At 38.5% G+C, this 23,209-nt stretch overlaps 1 protein-coding gene across 1 annotated transcript in view; it reads left to right on the top strand.

Moving 5' to 3' along the window:
* The window catches only part of CYP7B1 (cytochrome P450 family 7 subfamily B member 1), a 168,160-nt gene that overhangs the window by 140,882 nt on the left and 4,069 nt on the right, over positions 1 to 23,209 (top strand). The window contains exons 3-5 of the mRNA XM_077166880.1: positions 434 to 1,024; positions 1,490 to 1,696; positions 12,408 to 12,583. Of these exons, the coding sequence (XP_077022995.1) occupies positions 434 to 1,024; positions 1,490 to 1,696; positions 12,408 to 12,583 (974 nt within the window). The remainder of the gene's footprint in view (positions 1 to 433; positions 1,025 to 1,489; positions 1,697 to 12,407; positions 12,584 to 23,209) is intronic.

Genomic DNA, 23,209 nt, shown 5'->3' with positions numbered 1-23,209 from the left:
AAAAAAAACCTTTTATGAAGCATGAGTGATAAATCATGTAATGTTATCTTACCAATCTGATTTTTGTATTTGGTTTTTTATTGGGGCCAAAAGATGAGAAGTGTTTATGTCAGGGAATTGTGAGAAAATTTAAAGGATGTTTCGAATGTTAATATGCTTCAGTTAAAATTAAAATTGTAAGGGTAAACTATATTTTAGAGGTCACTATGAATTTCAGGATATTTGGCATTAAGCATCTAGAATTTTCCCCATCATCTTCCATTTTAAAGCAAATGCACTGGACTTTTGGAAGAAAATTATTTTTATTAAGCTTTGTGCCTTTCTAAGTGTTAGCTTTTAAAGTCTGTGTAGTTTTGATTAAATGTTTCAAATTTCACATATTTTTGGTTTTGTTTTGCTACTCAGTGAGCTCCTATTCTTTTCTATATTTTAGGAAAATACATAACATTTCTACTGGACCCTTTCCAGTACCAGTTAGTGATAAAAAATCACAAACAACTGCATTTTCATTTATTTAGTCATAAAATAATGCAGAAAGCATTTTGCATTAAAAAGCTGTCAACCAACGATGACCTCAACGATGAGCTCCATGTCTGCTATCAGTATTTGCAAGGCAAATCTTTGGACCTCCTCCTTGAAACCGTGATGCAGAACCTAAACCAGGTTCTGGAATCTCAACTATTAAGCACCACACACTGGGACACGGCACAAATGTTGAAGTTCTGCAGCTCAGTATTATTTGAGACCACGTTTACATCCATATATGGGAAATTGCTTACGGCAGATAGGAAAAAAATTATTAGCGAACTGAGAGATGACTTTATTAAATTTGATGACAAATTCCTCTATGCAGTGTCAGACATACCCATTGAGCTCCTAGGAAATGTCAAGTCTATTCAGAAGAAGATGATACAATTCTTTACATCAGAAAACTTGGATAAGATGCAAGGATGGTCCCAAGTTGTTCAAATGAGGCAAGCCACCCTGGAGAAATACTATGTGCATGGGGACTGTGAAATAGGAGGTAAGAAACTTCTGAATGATTACTTGTCTAAAATAGGATAATTTACAATAGACCTTTGAAATAAAAAGACAAAATGGCGACCTTGAAATTTTTTATGCTTGTTCTAATTGGCTAATGATAAAATGTTTTACTCTGAAACAATCCTCTGTGATAATTGATTTTTTTTTTTTTTTTTTGCTGAGGTGGTAAAACAAGATACTTAATGGTCATAATGAGAAAGAGTATAACTAAGCTGCATGTACCCCTCTTATCTCAGCCCCCACCTTCCTGTCCCCCCCCCCCAACACATTACATTTTTAACTATTCTCATTAAGCAGAAAATTAGACTTCAGAAGCCTATTGGTCCTCATTAGCATGCACTGATCCTTGGCTGGGTCTGTGTCCTAACATCTTTTAATTAGCACACTGCAAATCTAATCAGAGTAATAAACGCTATTAATCTTCCTTTTCACTTATTTTCTCCAGCACATCATTTCGGCTTTCTCTGGGCCTCTGTGGCAAACACTATTCCAGCTGTGTTCTGGGCACTGTATTATCTTCTGCGGCACCCAGAAGCGATGACAGCAGCGCGTGACGAAATTGACCATTTGCTACAGTCAACAGGTCAAAAGAAAGGTTCTGGATTTTCCCTCTACCTCACCAGAGAACAATTGGACAGCCTGGTCTACCTAGGTAATTTATTTTTATCTGCTATGAAGAGAAGAAAGTAGCTCTCTGCAAACTCAGTTTATCACTCATAGCTGTTTACCAAGAGGTGGAGGACACAGCTGCCTAATTGACATCATAACACCCATTTACACCAATTATAAATTATGTAGTTTATAGCTGTAGATACTCTCATTGCATGTAAACATTAAGGCCTAGGTAATTAACTATGCAAGGTACGCAAAAGGCTAAACCGAAGCTTTGCAATTATTTGGGAAAAAAAAGTTTATGCCTATTAAGTCATTTGATTCCGAGCATCTGTTGGTATACCAGTGCTTTCCAAACACTGCTGCACTGTCTTGACAAGAAAGGTATTTGTGGATTGAAAAAGGAAGTATTTAAGAAAGGCACCTTGTGTGCAGAATGCCTTTATTAGTCCCTAAAATGGTGTTTATATTTCCAGACACAGGTTAGGATGTTGTATATTGCTTGAAATATATGAGTCTCAAAAGCTTAGCAAAAACACTCTGTACTGAAGTTCATGATGTAAACCCTTCCAAAATCAAACAAAAAAGAAGGAAGGGAGGGAGGGGAAGAAAAAGCGACAAATGCAAACTACTCCGTGTGAAATGTTGATATTTTATAAAATATTCACTAACTCATGAGCTATGCACGGTTACTGTTTCAAACATGTTTTGAGAGAAAAAGTGACTAAAGTGTGTTTCTCTGTCAGCACTGGCCAAATGCACACAGGGGACATCAGCTTTTGATCACAGAGGCTTATATTCCCTTAGCTGGTTTTGATGAAATTCATCACCATTCTGTGAATAAGCTCAGACTCCAAAAGTTAAATTCAATATTAAGAGTTAATTCTCTGTGCCTGTGTATTGACATTTTCATCCTGGGACATCCTTTAGGATGCAATATTCCAAATCCCTTTGGACGAATACAAGAGTAAGCCTTCATGCATCTCTGTTGCTTTACTCTTTTGACAATGTAGGCAAGTCTTAGCCCACGTGGTCCTGAAATTTCTTGCCTTTTGGTCCAGTGTGACCATCTGAGAGCAAAGGCTCTCCTGGTCCTGATCTGGGTTGACCACCAGTGGACATTGGGACAAACAGCCCAAGCCTTCTATAGATTGTCCCGACTGGTCAGGTTAAGATTCATTCCAGGCAAAGGGAAGGAAGCTGGGCTTGGCTGGCAGTCTGCTAGCTTGTTCAATCAATTAGAAAAATGTATCATCTTGGAGTTTTCTGACTTTAGCATACATTATCAAAGGAATTTTATATTTGCTTGGAGAAAAAAAAATAATCCTAACATTACTGAAATACAAATACTGTATTTTACTTCGTGGAATTATTGGAGAACGAATACACAAAATTTGCATAAAACTCTGTGTAGTTGCCAACACTTAGATATTCAGTATTTTCTGGGTCGAGGATGTTTGGTTTCTATTATCATCTAAGTTGCATTTACTATATATTCAGGTAAGTTCAATTGCATTTTATGAATCAGGCAATTCATTCTGGGAAGTGATGCAGATAAATATCAAAGAATATGTGTTTGTGTTCTGTACACAGTTATTACTTTTAAAATGTTGGCATTCATCAACTTTCTTTTTACTCTCAAATCTTTATCACTGAAAGAAAAGATCATTTTTAAATTGTAATAGTAAAGCAAAAAAGTTTAAATTGATTTGTTCAGAGGAAATGGCAAATTTCAGAGGTATAATTTGGGTCCATTTAACTCCATAGCTGGAGCTAGAGATTTTCATCCTTGGAGTGCTCATAAAATTACAGTTCTTATTATCAACAACTAAACAACAAGAAAAATCCCAAGTGAGTTTAGATCCACTTGGCTAAAGGTAGTGCCTTCCCGAGCCCGCAAGATAGATCCCTCTTTACCGCAACCTCGGTTACCAGCAGGAGCCAGCACTGTCTGTTATGCAAACTTAAACTGATGGGCCATTTGTAATTTTCTATAAAAAAATATCTATTTTTCCTTTCTCAAGATAGAATGTCTTGTGTAGAATGGAGCAAATTTTTATATGAGTCGATTATGTAAAGGATAACCTCTGCAGCTTGTTATAGCTCAGTTATATTTGTCTATATCAAAAGAGCATTGGACAGTGCAACGGTGGCTCAGTGACAGAATTCTTGCCTGCCATGCTGGAGACCCAGGTTCAAGTCCCGGAGCCTACCCATGCCTAAAAAAAGAGCATGAACTGTTTTTGTAAAAGCAAGATTTACAGAATTAAATATTTAAAGCATACCATGTGGTATGAATATATGTGCTCACCCTTCTCATCTCCTTAAAATTTTAAGTACTCCTTAAAATTGTACTTAAAATTGTATTTTAAGTACAATTTTTTTAAAAAGAGATGTCTTGATTTTTCTTATTATAAGAAGAAAGGTCACAAAAGTGAAATGAACATTGAAATTTTTTACTTGGAAGGAGCATTCTGATATTAGTACAAGAAAGGGAAAGGAGAATTTTTAACAGAGATTTTGCATGCCAGCATACTTTAATTATAAAGCAGGGTTGGAAAGGAAAGTTGGAAGGCCATAGAAGTGGGTGTTACTCCTGGACAAAAATGATTTCTCTGTTCAGAGTGATCCTAGAAGACAGAACCCAGGGGGAGGCAGGTCCTTTGTGATGCAAATCATAACACATATGTGATTGACATGTGTGGCTCAATCCTATAACCCTCGTGTGTATCAGATTTCCTCTGACATCAATTGCCTGCTTAATCTCAGCAAAAAGTAAAATGTGTAACATAGGTTGGGCTTTTAAATATGGACTTGTGCTTTTCTCAAATGCTTTTGAGAATCCTACTTTAAAGCCATTCTACTCTTCTTTTAAACAAAAAAAGCACAATATATTCCATATAGTTAAACCATTAAATAAGGATTCTGATAATATCTATTAGTGCTTGGAAAAGGTCACTACTATTAAATTTAAATAAAAATTAAAAAATAACATAGTAAATACAATGAGCGAGCTCCAGGCAAGATACTTGGAGCCTGAATCGCAATAGGAAGAGGTAGAAAACTGAGAGAAAACTCAGGACACCTGATTTCCCAGGAGAAAGCTGAGGTTGTTGGGATAGAAAAACACGTTTTAAAAATAGTAAAAGGAAAAGGAGAAGAGATGATTTGGGAGAAGATAAGAGAAAGATGTTGCAAGAAAATGTAGCTCTTAAAATTGAAATTTTGATAAATCAATAGCAAATAATTGCAATGAGAATGATGAAGTGAAAGGGGAGCTAAGTAAAATCACCAGTGTTATGGGTTGGGTCACTGTCCATAAATTTCTATGACTTGGAAAGCCCTGGGCAAAAGGTAGAAACAAGATCATTAAAGTCTACATAATGTTCTTTTAAGACGTCACACTAAAAAGCTCTAAAGTAGCCTGAGGTTTGAAAAATTGAAAATAAACAAACCAAAAGCACTCTTACAAGTGAGGCAAGTGGTATAATGTTACTATTCAGAAAACATTACTGAAGTTGTCTGAACACCCCAGTGGTGGTTTTGGCATGATACAAGGCATGCTAATAAAGCTATGGGTTTCGAAATCCACCTCGATCAAATCCAGGTCTAACACTTGCCACTTATAAGCTGGTGTGAACTTGGGCCATTTAATTGTGAAGTATTTGAACTCATTAAGCCTCCTTTTCCTCATGGTTAATATGGGAACACTACTTCCTCCTCAAGGTTTACATGAATAGCTCGTAAGTGTGTCAATAATGTAACATGATGGGACAGAATATGGACTCAATAAAGGTTAGTCCTTATAATCGTCAGACCCATTTCATCTTTATATCTCTACAAAGTGGATATTGTTTTGTTCATTTTCAATTATCCGGTAAACCAAACTGTGTGAAATTCTGCCTACCTTAGCCTGCAGGAGTGCCCTTTCCATGTACCCCACAGCAAAAGAGCAACACGCTAGTAAGAACTTAAGGTTCCATGTGGCAGACCGGGTTTCATTCCTGGACCATGCACTCGCTAACCCTCCCCACCCAAAAAAAAGAAATAAAAAATTAAAGCATAGCAAATTATAACCCTGGGTTGTTCTGGTGAGTTGCAGGCCCTGATTACATATCCTGAAAATGAAAGAAGTTGCAAAGGCCATCCAATTGAGGAATATTGGAAGAAAGGGAGGTACCTTAAAACTAGAGCTCAGCGAAATGTGTAGTACCCTTTTAGAAGGGGAAGATCATAAATTATAATTATTCTAGAATTTTGACATTGTGGCCAACCCAGAAAAATTGTATAAAAGATTTTTTTAAGCCCATTGTTTGTGAGCAAGTAGAAAAAAGGATGGAAAGAAATGATGAGCTAGAAAAAATAAAGGTTTCTTTAATAAAAAATCATAGAGATCTAGAAGTAGCCATGTTAAATATATTAAGGCTTTCTAAGATGACAAAGCAGTTTTATAGACTTGCATCGTTTCATGGGCTCTTCACCAAGATACCCTGGGGGTGCAAGACACCTATTACTTTGGCATTTTGTTTTTACAGATGAAATTTTCAGGGTGCTAAAAAACTTGTCCAAGGTCATGAAGTTGTTTAAGGAGAGAGGTAGAACATTAACTCCAGTTTTCTGACCACATCCATTCCATGCTCTTCACCTCGAACCTGTCTGATTCCTGAACACTCGGATGTCCTTTTTGACTGATTGTCTCTCCCAGCTGAGACTGGAGGGTAATTCTGGTATATAGATTCTACAAAGCTGTCCTTGGTATATACATGGGCCAAATCGGAATGCAGTTAACTGAATTTTTAACTTCAGGGTAAGATATTGCAAATGACAATATTAATAATTATTATCTTGATATGTGCCAAACGCTGTGCTAAGTGCTTTACATATATTATCTAAGTTAATCTTCAGATATTACCTTCATTTAATTATTGGGTAACAAAGTTCATAAAGAATAGTGAACCAACCCAAATCATATAAATAGGTGGTGGCAGAGTGACAAATTGATTCCAGGTCTTTCTAACTTCAATGCCTACCTGTAACCACTGTCACCTCAGGCAAAAATGATCTAGAAATGAATACACTCTTAAAATTTTTTATGAGGATATGAATCACTTATTCTCAAATGCATCTGGGCTTGGAAGTGAGGATGGGGATTAAAGGATCACGTCAGAATCTGAGTGTCTTTTTTTAATAAAAATGAACTTTTTTTAGGATAGCATTATATTTGCAGAAAAGTTAGGAAGAAAGTAAAGTTCTCATATACACAACTTTCCTTGCTATTAACATCTTACATTAGTGAGTTTATTTGTTAAAGTTGTGGGTGTTATTTTGTTACAAAATAATTTTATATTTGAAAATCTAAAAGTTGGCGTAATTCAGACAACAATAGTAACATTCAACAAAATCCTCTCCTCTGGGATATACAGAGATGTCGATTCTACTTCATGTTTGGAACTTCTGATGGGGAGAGGAGAGGCATCTTCCACAAAGGGTACATGAGACACTCAAGGAGGGAAGTAGTGAGATTTTCATGTGTAATATAAGAAAACATCAGTTTATCACATTTTCAGCTAAACAGCATAAGGTTAGTTCATACATTGAATGTTGGGAACAGAATCTGAAAGGATTGAAAAAGAAGTTTCATGGGCATGCCAATTATTGTACTTATATTGTACTTAGGGCTAAAAATCAACTACAGAAGAGTAAGAGGAAATGTTTGGCTTATCAGGAAAGGGTTTAAAGCAGTTGTTCCCAACCACCTTGAATCCTCTAAGGAGCTGCTTCTTTTTTTTTTTTTTTTTTTTTTTTTGGCATGTGCAGGCACTGGGAATCTAACCCGGGTCTCTGGCATGGCAGATGACAATTCTGCCACTGATCCTAAGGAGCTTTTTAAAAAAATACTCGTACCTGATCCCTGCCTCAGAGATTCTGATTTAATTGGTCTGGGGGGAAGGCTGATGGCTTTAAAAGCTCCCCAGGTGATTCTAATGTGCAGCCACGGCTCAAAACCTCTAATTTAAAGGTTTTATCTAATATGGTGGCTGTGATTCTATTGATGTGGGTGGAGCAGTTTTAAAACCATCTCAGGTGATTCTTACGCTATGGCTGATAACCCCTGGGATATCAGAAAGCTTAAAACATGTCCATGGTGATATTATTTCAAAAATTTGCTGCTTGGTTACTCCCAAGAAACATTATTAGACGTAGTAGTATGGTGCCTAGAGTAAATAAAATAATAGCTTCTCTCTACTTTTCCAACTGAATTAGTATGTCCCATTCTGGCACATTTTAAGAAGCGCATTGACTGATTGAATTCATCCTGGATGGCAAAAAAAAACAGAAGACCACCTCATTTCTTATGCAGTTAAAGGGATGTCATGATGGTTGTCTTTAAATATTTTTAGAGGGCTGTTCTATGGAAGGGGGATTCAAATTTGTGTTTGTGTTTTCTAAGGAGTGGAAATTAGAGGGAAGAAAATTGCAGCTCAATATGAAAAATAACTTTCTATTAACATGGGCTTTCTGAATCCCATCATTGAAGAGATTAATCAGAAATTGCACAGTCTATTAGCTAGGACCTTGAAAAGTCATTCCTGTTTGTATGTACCTCCCAACTTTGAACCACCTAGATTGCAATGTCCATGAAGACCAAATACATTTGTTGGGTTCCTTTTTTTTTCCCTAGAAGCACTGGTCCCTAAGCAGCACCCTGAGCAGAGTAGGACCTTAATAAACATTTACTGAAAAAAATAAATGTTGAATTTACATTTCTATATTTTGGCAGCAGATCTAAGGCTACATCTGCAACGCAAAATGAAGATAGGAATTTGGACCATTTCAGATTTATCTTTAATTTTACTTAAAATATATAGTTGTTGAGCCAGAGATTATTTGCCTCAAATCATCTAATTAATTATCACAATTTCTTAATTACCTTCTCACCTGTCTGGAATGCACTTATGCAAAAGAAAACACATCTTGGGCCTCAGGTCATTTCATCACACCTTCTAGGGCACACCATACTTTTTAAGACTGTCCTAGCAGTCTCCCCCAGCCAACTGCAATGCGGCATAGCTGTGCACTTCACCCCAGCCATCGCCACTCTCCACTGATCACCATGGCTAATCAGCTGGTCTGACAGGTTGCACCAATCATTAAGATGACCCAAATTAACAGCCTGGCCATGTCACAGTACATTCATTCCACATATACAGACATGGCCTCAGTGTTAGGCAGGAGCCCGGATGTGCTTATTTGTGTTTGCCACATGCATTATTGATTGTCATGAGCCTGCTTCAATGCTTTAAATCTACAAATGAGGATCATCTGTCAATTATTACAGCCAGAATTGAGATCTGAGGTCAAAAGAGAAAGTGTCTGTCCCTTTTTCTACCAGCATTTCCTCTCATTTGTCATTTCCCTTTGCAGTTATGTTGTAAAAGCATCTTGGCTCTAAAATGTTCCTAGCTTTTTGCTTAGAAGAGATACTTACTTAGAAAAGTCCTATAACCTGAAAAGCGAAACAAATCTTTCCTAACAGATGAAGAAGGTGATGAGAGTTCTGAATTGTGAGTTCATTGAGGAGATTTTGTAATCCAACCTTCTAGTGTTCACTGGTCAGTAAAGCTCAGTTCTTAACAAAACAAAGGCAGCCTTATCTTAGTCACAATTACAGTTGTTGGCACCTAGAAATGCCTGGTGTAAATCAGCCCCCAAATATTTGCATTCTTGATAGCCATTTTTCTACCATGCTCTCTAAAAATTAGAGAGTCCTGTTACCTGCTAAATGTTAGTATAAATTAACAACCATTATGCACATGAGTTTTATAAAACATTTACAGATAGAGATCATGTTTAATTAAAATTAACTTGCATATAAAAGCCAAATGCACCAATGATTCACAATGACCTTTCAGTACCTGCAGTCCCTTGTTTTGGCTGGATGATTGACAACTCGCTGTTTGGCTACCATGTTGAATTTCAGCTGACAAGACTTTTCATTTTAACTCAATTTGCCCGCCTATCACAAGCTGGTGGCAGGCCAGACCCAAGTCACCCAGCTTTGCCTCAGCAGCTTGCTCTAGTTCTCATTAGTACGCATTTATTCAGTGGAAATTGGAAGACAAATGCTTGAAGGCATGTGAACTAAGTATAGTAAATTAGGTTTAAAGACTGAATATTTATAAGTACATGGAAAGTTGTTGTTTTTTTTTTTTAATTCTAGAGCAAATTGAGAACTGAGTGCTAGCTTTGGTATAAAAGAAATGAAGATAGAAGGGGAAAGATTCTAAGAATAACAATACTATAAGCTTTTGCTTTCCATTTTGGAAATATGTAAAACCTCTCTGACAACAACTTATCAAATAACAGTCTGGCTTCTCTTTCATGGAATGCTTGCACAAAGAAGTTTAGCACACGTGTGTGAGAAGGGGGAAAAATGAGGGTCATGTTCATTTGTTGCTTGGTTATCCCTTGGTATGTTTTAAATCGCCTTGTTTGTTCGGCACTAGCACAGAAACAGATGTTGCTCTACCGTGCAGGATAATTTACTGTACCCCCTGGTGCAGCATGGAAGTCCTCCCAGGGCCCAGCTGGTCTGTTAGTGGCACTGGCTGGTGTCTGCTCAACTATGACAACTACAAGTAGAGCCTGCAATTTTTTATTGTGCGGTTGTCATTCTTCTCAATGTATAGCCCTGCCCGCATTCATACTGGGGCTGATGGAAAAGCTGCTGGCTTTTGTGTCGGTAGGATGCACTGCAGATCCACATAAGCTCGCCTCTCCATTGTTGATGATCATGCAACTCATTACTTTTGTCATCTAATGATTATCGGCATGATCGCTCAGAGCAAGAGCCAAACTCGCCTTGCACACATAAACCGCTACTGGAAGGTAAAACAGATTTGTCATTTACGATCTGACCACTAAGCCACACTTTGTGCTCCATTATTGTGATTAACTTCTGCCTAAGATATGCTTGCCCAATTGTCATTTGTGATACTGCACTGAGCACAAGCTGCCATGCTTCCCGGCAGCACGTCAGCCCATAGGACGTGACCGTGTTATTTGGACTGTTAAATGCCTGCCCTTTCACAGCAGCCACCCCCCACAATAATTTTGCTTTTGTATTTCTTCTTCCCACACCCCTACTGGACATGTTGGGTGAACAGCCCTGCTACATATGTCAGCTACCATTTCACACCACAAGCGAAAACGATGCTATGCTATTGTTTATCCAACAGAGCCAGCAGCCGTGCATGGAAAGGCGACCCTTGCTTTGCACCATGGAAATTTGGGTTGCTGGTGTGCTGCCAGTTGAAATCCACCATGTCAGGTGCCTTGTGGCTAGCCACAGGAGGGTCCCTGTTCTAAAACCAAAGTTCCTTTCTGGCCTCATCCCCAACAAGACGGTTTGACTCTGCCTGATTGTAGTAAGAAGGCAGCCTGAAAGAATATGCACAGCTTCACAGTCCATCACATTGAATCACCACACTGGTCACACGTAGCTGACCACTGCCTCATTTCTTTAGACAAATGCGTGTTTAAGGAAAAACCTCCTGGGGAGGCACCCAAAGCTGCTCCATATCCCTATGCGAGCTGTGCATAGATTTAAATTTTCATGAAATAGCATTTATCTTTATTTGGGGGTCTGATGCCAGCCTTCACTGAGAAGCCCGCCCTTAATAACCTAATAATTGTTTGGTACTCTGAGTTCCAGGGCTTTTGCTGAGAAACAGGGCTCTGCGTGTGTATGTGTATGTGTGCGTGTGGTGTGATTTCTAAATTGCAAGCGATAAACACAACCATTTGTTTTACGGTGAAGGGGGAAAAACCCAATTTGGAGCTCTTTTTCACATTGCTGATTAGAAAGAATCGAGCTTTATATTCTAGGACCCATTCACGCTGGTGGAAACATAGTCAGTTTTGATTATGAAGAGAGAGATGCAGACCTCGACAGGAGCTACATGCTGATATGCATGCTATCAGAATGATTTATGCAAATTATGCATATTATTCCCAAAGGAATTCCTCCTCAAACTGCCAGGATAAATTGCCGGAAATTAGCCATAAAATCTGTCGTGCTAGGAGCAAAAGGTGAAGGCCACTGGGAAAGCAAGGACATTCAGCTTCTGGAATCTTCCAGAAGCTGATGGTGACTGTTATTTCCCTGGATGCTGAGGAAAATTCTGAATGCTATAAAAGTATTTCCCTTTGAAATTGTTCCGGCAAATGCTGACTCACATTTTATTTACAGCGTTCATAAAAGAAATTAAGTGTTAAGCTGTCTCAGAAAGCACTACCACAATTATTCTACTATTCACTGTCTAAGTGGTTATTTAATGTCTAAGCCTGGCTTTTTGTAAAGGCACCACTTTTCCGATGGTTGGCAAAATATCCCGCTGATACTGTACTCTAACTGGGGTGCAGTTTTAATATTCAATGTGTATACTCATAACACAGCATTCCCCTCTTTGAGACCATTTTCCTGCAAAAATCCTAATTCATGACTTCCTGCCCGTGTACAGCGCTGCCGCCTCCTTCCTTCAAGCTAGTGCCCCAGCTCTTCCCGCAGCAATTCTTCACCCTCACTGCACCACTGCTTCCTTTAACTCCTGCTTACCACTCAATGGGTATAATCAAGTTTTTTTTTCCTTTTAAATCAAGGCTATTGTAGTGAGCTTTCATGGAAAATAGAGAGCACTTTGGAGGGATGGTCATATTTTAATAAGCTATCATTTGTCTGTTTCCTTCAGAAAGCATCATTCTCGAAGCTTTACGACTGTGCTCATTTTCCAGCAACATTCGTTTTGTTCAAGAGAACTTCACTCTACAGTTAGAGACTGGGGACTGCCTGCTGCGACAGGGAGACCTGGTAACCATCTTTCCTCCAACCTTACACAATGACCCTGAAATTTTTGAAGCTCCACAGGTAAATATCAAACCAATATTTGCTACTTCCTGTATACTGCAAACCCATTCTTCTCCCTCTCTCTCTCTCTTTCTCCCTTTAATCCAAAAGAGATTTGAGACAGCTTGATGAACTGTTTTGCCTCCTAATAAAAAGTATTCCTAAGGCTGTAGCTTTCAAAGATCTCATGATCCATAGACAGAAATCAAGTGATCAAACAGAATGCTAGTTTCTCTGAAGCAGAGAACGTCTGAAGCTGATGTTACACCTTGGACATTACCTTTAGACCAAAATCAGGTTTGGGTTGGCAGAGAATTATTGAGAACCATGGAGGACTGGTTCTCAATTAATGGCAGGTGACTTGAAGAATAAATATCAGCCACTGTTTTGCTAAAGTTGTTTCTACAGTGTGGTTGACCAGCCCAAAGCCTGCGGTGCTTAAGCCCATATACTTGCTGGTCTCTTGCTAAAGGCATGTGCCCCTTTTTGGTCAATTACTATGGCATTATGAACTTGAGATTGTAAAGCTGCTGCTCACGGGTGAAGCTCTGAGGGTAATTGTGTCATCTCCATGTATTTTTTTCTGAAGCTGGAGTTAATGAATATCAAAGCCAGGAAATTAATCCACCCTGGCTCATCCTTTAATACCACTTCAGAGGTTCACCACCTGCATGCAAATAGAATGCAGCCCTATTCTATGGCAGTGCTTTGCCTGAAGTCATGTTATTGCTACAGTGGTTTCTGTATATAAAATGTTATTTCTCAAGGGGAGACTTCTGTGCTCTGTTTGAGCAGTATGTAGCTGGACTACACTTTTAAACTAAGTTTGTCAGCAATCAGTGCTTTGCAGCCAAACTGCAGTAGAATATTGTTCAGTTTTGACAATTAAGAAGAAGAGGACGGACTTCAAATACAATGAGATAAATTGCATTTATTTCATCAGCAGAGGCAAAAATTTTTACGGGGGGAAATGTGCATGTGTGTTTCAGAATAGGCATTATGTGGACAATGCCAGTAAGTAGGAAGTAGAATATTAGTGAGAATGAATGGTCTGCAGAGATCAAACAGAGACCCTATCTGTAACTATCAAAATTTTCACACAAAGGTAGGCATTCATTAAAAAGAGCAAAATGAATGACTATTTGACATATATTTTCAAATTCTTAGCTTCATTTCTATAATTTTAAATTTAACTCCTACATATTATTTTCATTAAGAGATTATTCACATATTTCCATTATGTGATTAAATTTAATATATTCAAATCCTGGCATGATAGTTAAACCAACATTAGTTATCAAGAAATCCTCAATAAATATTTACCAAGTGACTGTTGTTTTTATGGCACTGTTCTTTGGACTTCCCTTCTGCTTCCTTCCTCACTCCATCCCAATGATGGAAAAGGCCTATGTTTAAACATCAAGGAATTAAAAAATGAAAGTTAAAAATTGAAAATGTGCTAATTTATATTTTTTCTATGGAATTCTAAATAGCTATGTCCCAGCTTTACATAATTAATCAATGAATCTTAATAGTGAGGGTTTGCCTCATTCTAAATCTATAGAAGAACAAAATTGCAATATTGTGAATATTGATTTAGCATCCCTTGGGTAACTCTAACTTGAGTTAATGAAAACTCTATTATTTTTAAGATTTAACATTAACCAATTACTCCCAACTAAAGTTAAAATTAACTAGCACATTTTTTTGCCATGGTATTATTTTCTAGAAATTGGTTATGGAATGCTAATAATTCCTGCCTTAGAACAAATGATATTGTTCAGAACCACTTTAATGTGATTGGGCAAGGTCTTACATAATCATTCATTCAGTAAACATTGACTGAGCACCTACTGCTGGCAGGCTTCTGGATTTATTCCTTTTCTTTTTAGCAACTTTGGATGGTATAAGTTGCTGCTCATGGAATGGATGCCCACCTCCAACCACCAGGCACAAATAGTAGAGAAGAAAATACTTCCTTGACATTGTGTTCTTGGAGCCTTGACTCAAGAGCTCATCTGAAACTCATATTCGTCACTGCCGGTCTTTTGTACCCTGCAGAGCTCAAATGGGCTGACCAGGCCTTAGATGTAGAAAATACACAATAGTTGTTAGACCAAAAATATGAGAAAGAGCAACTCCAGATATAGGTGAGCTATTCTTGGTGAACATAGAGACTGAAGAGCTTTAGTGGAAAATAGGCTCTTCTAACCCAACAAAGCATAACTTCAATATTTGGAATCCAAGAGACTCTAGAATATTACATTCCTAAAACAGGTCTTAGTCTTCTTTGATACTTCAAGACCTTTGCCCATGAGTCTCTCTATTCCTGAAATGTCTTTCTCTACTCATCCATCTAGCAAGCTCCAAAGTACTCCTCAAGAATCATCATATCATCTCTTCTTTTATGATATCCTGATTCCTACCTTGTTCCTCAGGCACTTGGCCCTTCCCACATAGTGGGCCGTGGGACCTCTGTTCTGGCATCTACCACATGGCATTTTGCAGTTACTTGTTTTCCTGTCTCTGCTCCATCTGTTGTAAACTCTGGAAGGGGAGGGACCATGCCATCTCCATCTCTGTATTCTCAGTGCCCAGTGCACAGGAGGTGGGCCATATACCGAATGAATAAGGGGATGTTTAAATACATGGATGGACTGATTTATTTGCTGTTAAGTCCTCAATTTTTGCTCTTTCTTGTTTTTTAATACAGGTTTTTAAGACAACAAATCCCCCTCTCAGTACAGCCCCTACCACATCCCGTAAGTTTTGACAAGTTGTATTCTTATTTTCATTCATCTCTAGATAGCTGCTGATTTCTCTAGCAACTTCTTCCCTGACCCACTGGTTGTTTAAGAGTGTGCTATTCAATCCCCATATACCTATGAATGTTCTCATTCTTTGGTGATTATTGAGATCCAGCTTCATCCCACTGTGACCAGAGAAAGTGCTCTGATTAATCGCAACATTTTTAAATTTATAAAGACCTGTTTTATGCCCCAACACATGATCTGTCCTGAAGAATGTTCCATGAGCACTAGAGAAGAATACATTCTCACAAAGTTTTAAAATAAAATTTCAAAATGCTTCACATAGAAACTTTTTTTTTTTTTCAAAAATCACAATGACTTGGCCACACTAAGCTAAACACTTGCAAGGGCTAAGGATTAGTTCAGAAATAGCCCAATGGTCCCATTTAGATGTGTCCTGGGTTCACCTTTTATGATGGTCATTCCTGTTCCTGATCATGTTGCTATATTTATACACAGGTCACTTCATCTATTCTATCTGCTTGGGCGAAGTAAAGATTTAAATGTGCAATGTCCACCCTGATTTAACATTTTAACTGAAGCATATTTCACACAGGATGGATCATGTGTTGGGGCATAAAATAGGTCTTTATAAATTTTAAAATGTTGAGATTATTCAGAGCACTTTCTCTGGTTACAGTGGGATGAAGCTGGATCTCAATAACCACCAAAGAATGAGAACATTCATAGGTATATGGAGATTGAATAGCACACTCTTAAACAACCAGTAGGTCAGGGAAGAAGTTGCTAGAGAAATCAGCGGCTATCTAGAGATGAATAAAAATGAGAATACAACTTGTCAAAACTTATGGGATGTGGTAGGGGCCGTGCTGAGAGGGGGATTTGTTGTCTTAAATACCTATATTAAAAAACAAGAAAGAGAAAAAATTGAGGACTTAACAGCAAACCTGGAGGACCATGAGAAAGAGCAGTGAACTGGCCCCAAGGCAAATGGGAGAAGAGAAATAAAAAAGATTGGATCAGAAGGTAGATGAATGGGAAATCAAAAGAACAATAGAAAGAGTCTAGGACCAGGAGTTGGTTCTTTGAGAAGGTCAATAGAGTTGATGGGCCACTGGCAGGACTGACAAAGCAAAAAAGAGAGAAGATGCAGGTGAACAGAATCAGAAATGAGAGGGGGTGTGTTGCTACAGACCTTGAAGAAATAAAAGAAATTATGGGAGGATACTGTGAGCAACTGTACACCAATGAACAAGACAACTTAGATGGAGTGGAGGGTTTCTGGAGATGTACAGGCAAACTACACTGACTCAGGAGGAAACAGAAGATCTCAGCAAACCTATCACGAGCAAAGAGATTCAATCAGTCATTGAAGATCTTCCTACAAGGAGAAACCCAGGGCCAGATGGTTTCACAGGGAAATTTTATCAAACATTCCAGAAAGAACTAACACCAGTCCTGTTCAAACTTTTCCAAAAATTGAGGAAAAAACAACTCTGCCTAACTCATTTTTGAAGCTAATATCATTTTAATACCAAACCTGTGTACACATGGTATAGGAAGGGGAGACTGCAGGCCAATCTCCCTGGTGAACATAGTTGCAAAAATTCTCAATAAAATATTAGCACATCAAATCCAACAACAGAGTGGAAGAGTTGTGCACCATGACCAAGTGGGGTTTATACCAGGAATGCAAGGATGGTTCAACACAAGAAAACCAACTAATGTAATAAGCACATTAACAAATCAGAAGGGGGAAGAAGCACATGATCATCTTGATTGATACCAGGGGGGCATTCAACAGGGTTAGCATCTTTTTCTGGTAGAAGCACTCCAAGGGATAGGAATTGGGGGTGACTCAATATGATAAAGGGAATATGTGGGAGGGTGATAGCTGGCATTGTACTTGGTGGAGGGAGACTGGGAGCCTTCCCCCTAGGATCGGGTAAAAGATGGGAATGCCCGCTATCACCGCTATTATTCAACATTGTGCTGGGAGTTCTAGCTAGAGCAATCAGGCAGGACAAGGAGATTAGGGGCATCCAGGTTAGAGGGGAAGAAGTGTATCTCTCATTGTTTGCAGATGATATAATACTATGCTTGGAGGATCCTGAGAGATCTATAGCACAGTTGCTTGAGCTGATGAACAGATTCAGCAAGGTGGGAGAAAATATTTGGAAATCACATATCAGACAAAGGTTTGATTTCCTGTATATAAAAAGAAATCATAAAATGGGCTAAAGATATGAATAGGCATTTTTCTGAAGAGCAAATACAGATGGCTCAAAAGCACATGAAGAGATGCTCATTTTCACTGGCTATAAGGGAAATGCAGATCAAGACTACAATGAGATACCACCTCACATGTATAAGAATGGCTGCTGTTAAGCAGTCAGGAAACTATAAATGTTGGAGAGGATGTGGAAAAACTGGGACACTTATGCACTGCTGGTGGGAATGTACAATGGTGCAGCCACTATGGAAGACTGTTTGGCAGTTTCTTAGGAAACTAAATATCGAGCTGCCCTATGATCCAGCAATAGCACTACTTGGTATATAACCAAAAGAGCTGAAAGAAATGACACAAACAGACATTTGCACACCAATGTTCACAGCAGAGTTATTCACAGTCTCCAAAAGATGGAAACAAACCAAATGTCCATCAACAGACAAGTGGAGCAACAAAATGTGGTATATACATACGATGGAATATTATGCAGCAGTAAGAAAAAATGATGTCCTGAAGCACATGACAAGATGGATGAGCCTTGAGGACATAATGCTGAGCAAAATTAGCCAGACACAAAAGGACAGATAATGTATGATTCCACTTTTATGAACAGCATAAAGGTGGTTGAAGGATGCGCTGATGGTGAAGTAGATTGGCGAACGATGGTGTATACTTATGAATGAAGGCTGTGCTGCTACAAAAAGGAACAATGTCATGAGGCATGCAATGATGTGAATGAACATGTGGGACATTTGGTGAGATAAAATAAGCCAGAAACAATAAAAAAACAATAATGGTACGGTCACCTTTAGAAAATGCTTGTAAGAAAACATGGGCCTAGATTTTAAGCTTTTAGAGCAGATGCATTAAGTCTGGAGTGGTGATTATTGTTACTGGATTTTCAGAGGCACTTATATATGTATATAACTGATATTTAGAGATAAGAACGAAGCTGAACACATTGGGGTTAAAGTAAAGCAGAACATAAGGGTAAGGAAGACAGTGTCTATATTTTAGAACCATACGTACTCTTTGAAACTCTTTGGTCTGGAACTGAAATTTTCTGTAGTGCATAATCTAATTCAACCTATCTGTATAGCTCATTTGAACAAGTGAAACACAGGGAGCACAGACTGAGAAAGAGTTCCTTTAATCCTGTATAGATTATTGAAATGGCTGGAAACATCCTAGAGTATATTAACCAGATAATCAAAAAGTATTGGTAAAGTCCCCTGAGGGAAGGGGGAAAGACTATGGAACTATTAAACCTTACCATCAGGGATTCCTATGATACTGTGTCAAACTTTAGGGATACCCAAATCAATAGGCCATGCCCTCGATCATGAAGCTTACTCTGTATGAAGTTTATGTAGGTAGCACAGAAGCTTAGACTACCTATAGGCATGCCTAAGAGTTACTTCTGGAGGACCTCTGTTGTTGCTCAGATGTGGCCTCAGTCTCTCTAAGCCCAACTCTGCAAGTGAAATCACTGCCCTCCTCCCTACATGGGACATTACATCCAGGGGTGAAAGTCTCCCTGGTGACGTGGGAGAAGACTCCTAGGGATGAATCCAGACCTGGCACCGTGTGATCAACAATTACATCCTGACCAAATGGGGGGAAAGAAGTGTAATAATAAAACATCAGTAGCAGAGAGAGTTTAAATAGAGTCGAGAGGCTGCTCTGGAGGTTGCTCTTATGCAAGCTTCAGGTAGACCTTGCTACCTATCATAACCTGCCAAACCCCAACCAGGACCATTCCAGCCAATCCTAAAGAACACCTAAGGCAGTTTATAAGATTCCACAGGGGTTCCAGGCACTAGAGTAGCTTGCCAGAAACCTACAACCTCCAGATGGGTCCCTGGTCTAGATAAGTCCTGAAACCTAGCCCAGCCTCTCCAGAACATCAGATAGTTCCATCTCCCTACCCCATATTAGTGACAGACCCTTTCAGTATCAAAAATTTAGAATTTCCATAGCCAAAACAACCCCAGTGAGAGGTATGAAAAGTTCAAAGGTAATGGTGGAATTATACAAAGAAGATAGGACTTAACAAACGAATATGAATCCTGAATCATTAAATTGATATCTCTTTTAGTCTCCAGTATTTTGGAGCAACTAGAAGTAAAAACCTAAGATTGTGAAATTGTAACCCATGTCAAAGTCTTGAAATATGTTCTACAACCAATTGTGGTAAATGTTATTGTTCACAGAAAAAGAAGGAAAAAAGTTGATTTTGATGATAAAAAGTATTTAAGCCCTCTAGCCTCCTATATTCTGGAGCAGCTAGAATGAAAACTATGAGAGGATCGTTTAGTAGCCCATGACAAACTCTGGGATCTATCCTATAACTACTTTTTGAGGAGTACTTTGAAAACTATTGCTTTTTTATTTTTTATATGTTATACTATACAATAAAAAAAAGTTAAAAACAAAAAAAACATGCTCCTGGATGGGATCTAGCAAGAGAGGAAAAAAGACACAAAGGGACTTTATTGGAACATGTGAAAAAAATTGACATGTAGATTGAAAATTTTATATCAATGTTATATTTTTTGAACTTGATAACTGCACTTACAATGGCTACATAACTGAATATCCTTATTCTTTGGAAGCATACATGGCATATTAAATGTTCAAGGAGCATGCTGTGTACAACTTACACTCAAGTGTTCAGAAAATATGTTCATAGATACATGATGGATGGATGGATAGCTAGATAGAAAAAGAGGGATAACGAGAATGATATGGTAAATGTAGCAAAATGTTAAAATGGGCAGATCTGCAGATCTAGGGAGATGGCAGTGTATTAGAGTGCTCTGTAGGGGGTCTGTATTACTTTAAGTTTATAATAATGAAAAAAATGTCACAATGAAGGTAAAAATGTCCAAGTCAAAAAAAGAAAGCGCTCTGAACATGAATGAAAGGCCTTTTTATGCAAATCTGCACCATCTACTTCTCAAATTTGTAGGGATTATAAAATGATAAATGGATTTGAAAGCCCTTCAAAAAAATCCTAAATCTCTCTATAAGTTGTTGGTATCACTAACATTTTGATTATTGTCACTGGCTTTAGAATATAGTAGTCATGAGAAAATAGAATTTTTGCCTATATCCCAAACTAGCAGAGAGACTGTGCCACCTGTTTGCTTCAAAGAAACAGGCATATACTGAGCATCAGCTACCCCAGAAGTCTCGAGGACCTAGTGGGTCAACACAGATAAATACACTGTGGCTCTTGCGCTTGAAAGCTTGCCTCTGAGGGACTTGGTGACCTTGTCACCTGGCTATGTTCTCAGAACCAGATACTTAGTATTGAGAGGGTTTCCTCCACACAGGTAAATTGGAACTTGGTAGCTGCAATATTGAAACCAGTGGTGTGCTGCTGAACCAGCTATCTGAAAAAGCAAAACCCTAATTTGTAACTTCCCTCAAGTTTCATGGTGTAAATCCTCCAATGTGACACTGAACAGAGGGCTAGGAAGAGGTGAGCACACTCTCCCAAGGTAGAATGAGTTAACTGCAGCACACCCCTGATTGGAACCCAAACCAGGGAGATAAAGGGGACTCTTCTACTCTGCCATCCTGCCCCCCGGAGGGCTCAACCAGCTGCAACAGTCAGCCCTTCATCATTTATTCAAAAACTTACCGGGTTTCATTTATTTCCAGGAGTCACATCTTTTGTCTAACTCAGATTCCTCTTCCCAAAATTGTAAAATGAGTGGGTCCAAGCCATGATCAGTACACCATGTTCTATTCCTTTGTAACCCCAATCCCTCTTGCAGAGAAAGTGCTCAAAAAAATCTGTTGAACTGAACAAAATAAAATTTGGGAAGCACAAATTAGGGTGTTACACAGTCTTCCTCAATCACTTATACTAAAATTCATCCTCAGTCCAGCAAATTCCAATCTAGACTTCCAGCACTTCAATATTATGCCATTTTCTACTATTTACAATCACTGAATATTCATCTATTCACCATTCTCTACATGTTATTTACTCCTTCCATATCTAAGCGATCTTGAAGATTGCTTTTAAAGTGTACCTTATTCTTGTTTATTTACTCATTTAAGCACCAAGTATTATGGTTACTTTTAAAAGAGTTTAAGTCAGCATGGAGAATCGTGTTTAAATTGTTACAAATGAATGTGTACACCATAAACCTGACCCTTTGCTCTCTGTCACTGTGACCCCCTCCCTTCTTGCCTAAAACCAGACTATATTCCTAGTAATCACCATATGCCTTATCTTCAGCTCCTGCTCAGATTCTCCATGACCTTCCTGGCAATGGTACAAACTGAAAACAATTTTTTTTGTTTTTTGGCATGGGAAGGCTCTGGGAATCGAACCTGGGTCTCCAGCATGGCAGATGAGAATTCTGCCATTGAGCCACTGTTGCACCGCCCTGGAAACAAACTCTAACTCAGTATATTTCTGTCCACCTGCCCTCTGAGCTTGTTGGCGGTTACAGTAAAGAAGTAGACCTTTCCTTTTCTTGTTTCATAAAATAAACAACTAAGTAGGCATTGCAAAGATGTTTATTATGGGGAAATTGAATAGAAGGTGACAGAAAACTAGAGGAGGGACATCCCTGACTGGAAATTTGAGAGAATTATGTAAATGCTAAGAAGGGAGCACTCGTGCAACGTGTGTTTATCACTTTGCCCTTTCGGAGAACAGCACTTCCGTTTCCACAAAGAACATGAAAGCCATGAGAGGTTCTGGCTTATTTATGATATCAGGACTCTATGAAAACATACCCCAAGCTAAGCTTTCTTTTTGCGTTTTTCGGCATAAGCAGTTGGGGTAGAGTGAGACTTATTCTCGCAAATCATTTCATAGCAACATTCTGTGTTGGGGAGAGGGTTGGTTTTCTTAGGTTGGCCAGTAAGGAGGAGGCAGCCAGGCAGACTGGCCGGGGTCTCCAGCAATGCTGAAAAAGATCATGGAAGAGCCATGTGGAAAGTCTATCTCCAGTAATGACATGTATGTCAACAAAGAGTGTCCTTGTTCATTCCTACAGGGGATTTTTAATTTAGCACTGGTTAGATTCTTTTAAGATACATCCCAGAACTGTGTGTAGTGAAAGACACTTGTGCTCCAAAGGGCTGAAGAATGATTTGTCATGAATTAAAAGAGTTATAGAAATACAGACTGATTTTGCCATTATGATCTCATCAAATTGCAAGTTGAAGGAGGATATAAAAACTACCCAAAGTGTATTTTCCAAGCTTGCATCCTTCTCAAAATAAGAATTCTGGGTAGAGGAGAATAAAACCGATATTGTTAAAGGAAATGATTTTCTGGTATTAACAAAATTGGCATTGAGTGAGAAAATTAGGTCCTTTGTAATGGACTCAGAATCTACCCACCTATTGGAGGGTTTTCGCCATGACCTGAAATGCTTTTGATCTGATCTGCTTCTTTGCATTTGACTTCACGTATTTCATATCAGAGTCATGTGCCAAGCAGGTCTGATGCTAATGAGCACCAAGTACAGGCAATATTTGGTCATTTCTATGCATACCACGTGCATTAATTTAATCAATGGCTTAATTCACCATGGGCTGAAATCGGGTCATTCAGTCTCCTCTCAGAAACTCAAGCAAAGCTTGAAACATAACCCTTTGCCCCAAAGCAAAATG

The sequence above is a fragment of the Tamandua tetradactyla genome, chromosome 6 (genome assembly GCF_023851605.1).
Source record: "Tamandua tetradactyla isolate mTamTet1 chromosome 6, mTamTet1.pri, whole genome shotgun sequence".
Classification (NCBI taxonomy): domain Eukaryota; kingdom Metazoa; phylum Chordata; class Mammalia; order Pilosa; family Myrmecophagidae; genus Tamandua; species Tamandua tetradactyla.
The sequence above is the reverse complement of the archived record's forward strand: the minus strand, read 5'-3'. Positions and strand labels throughout refer to the sequence as shown.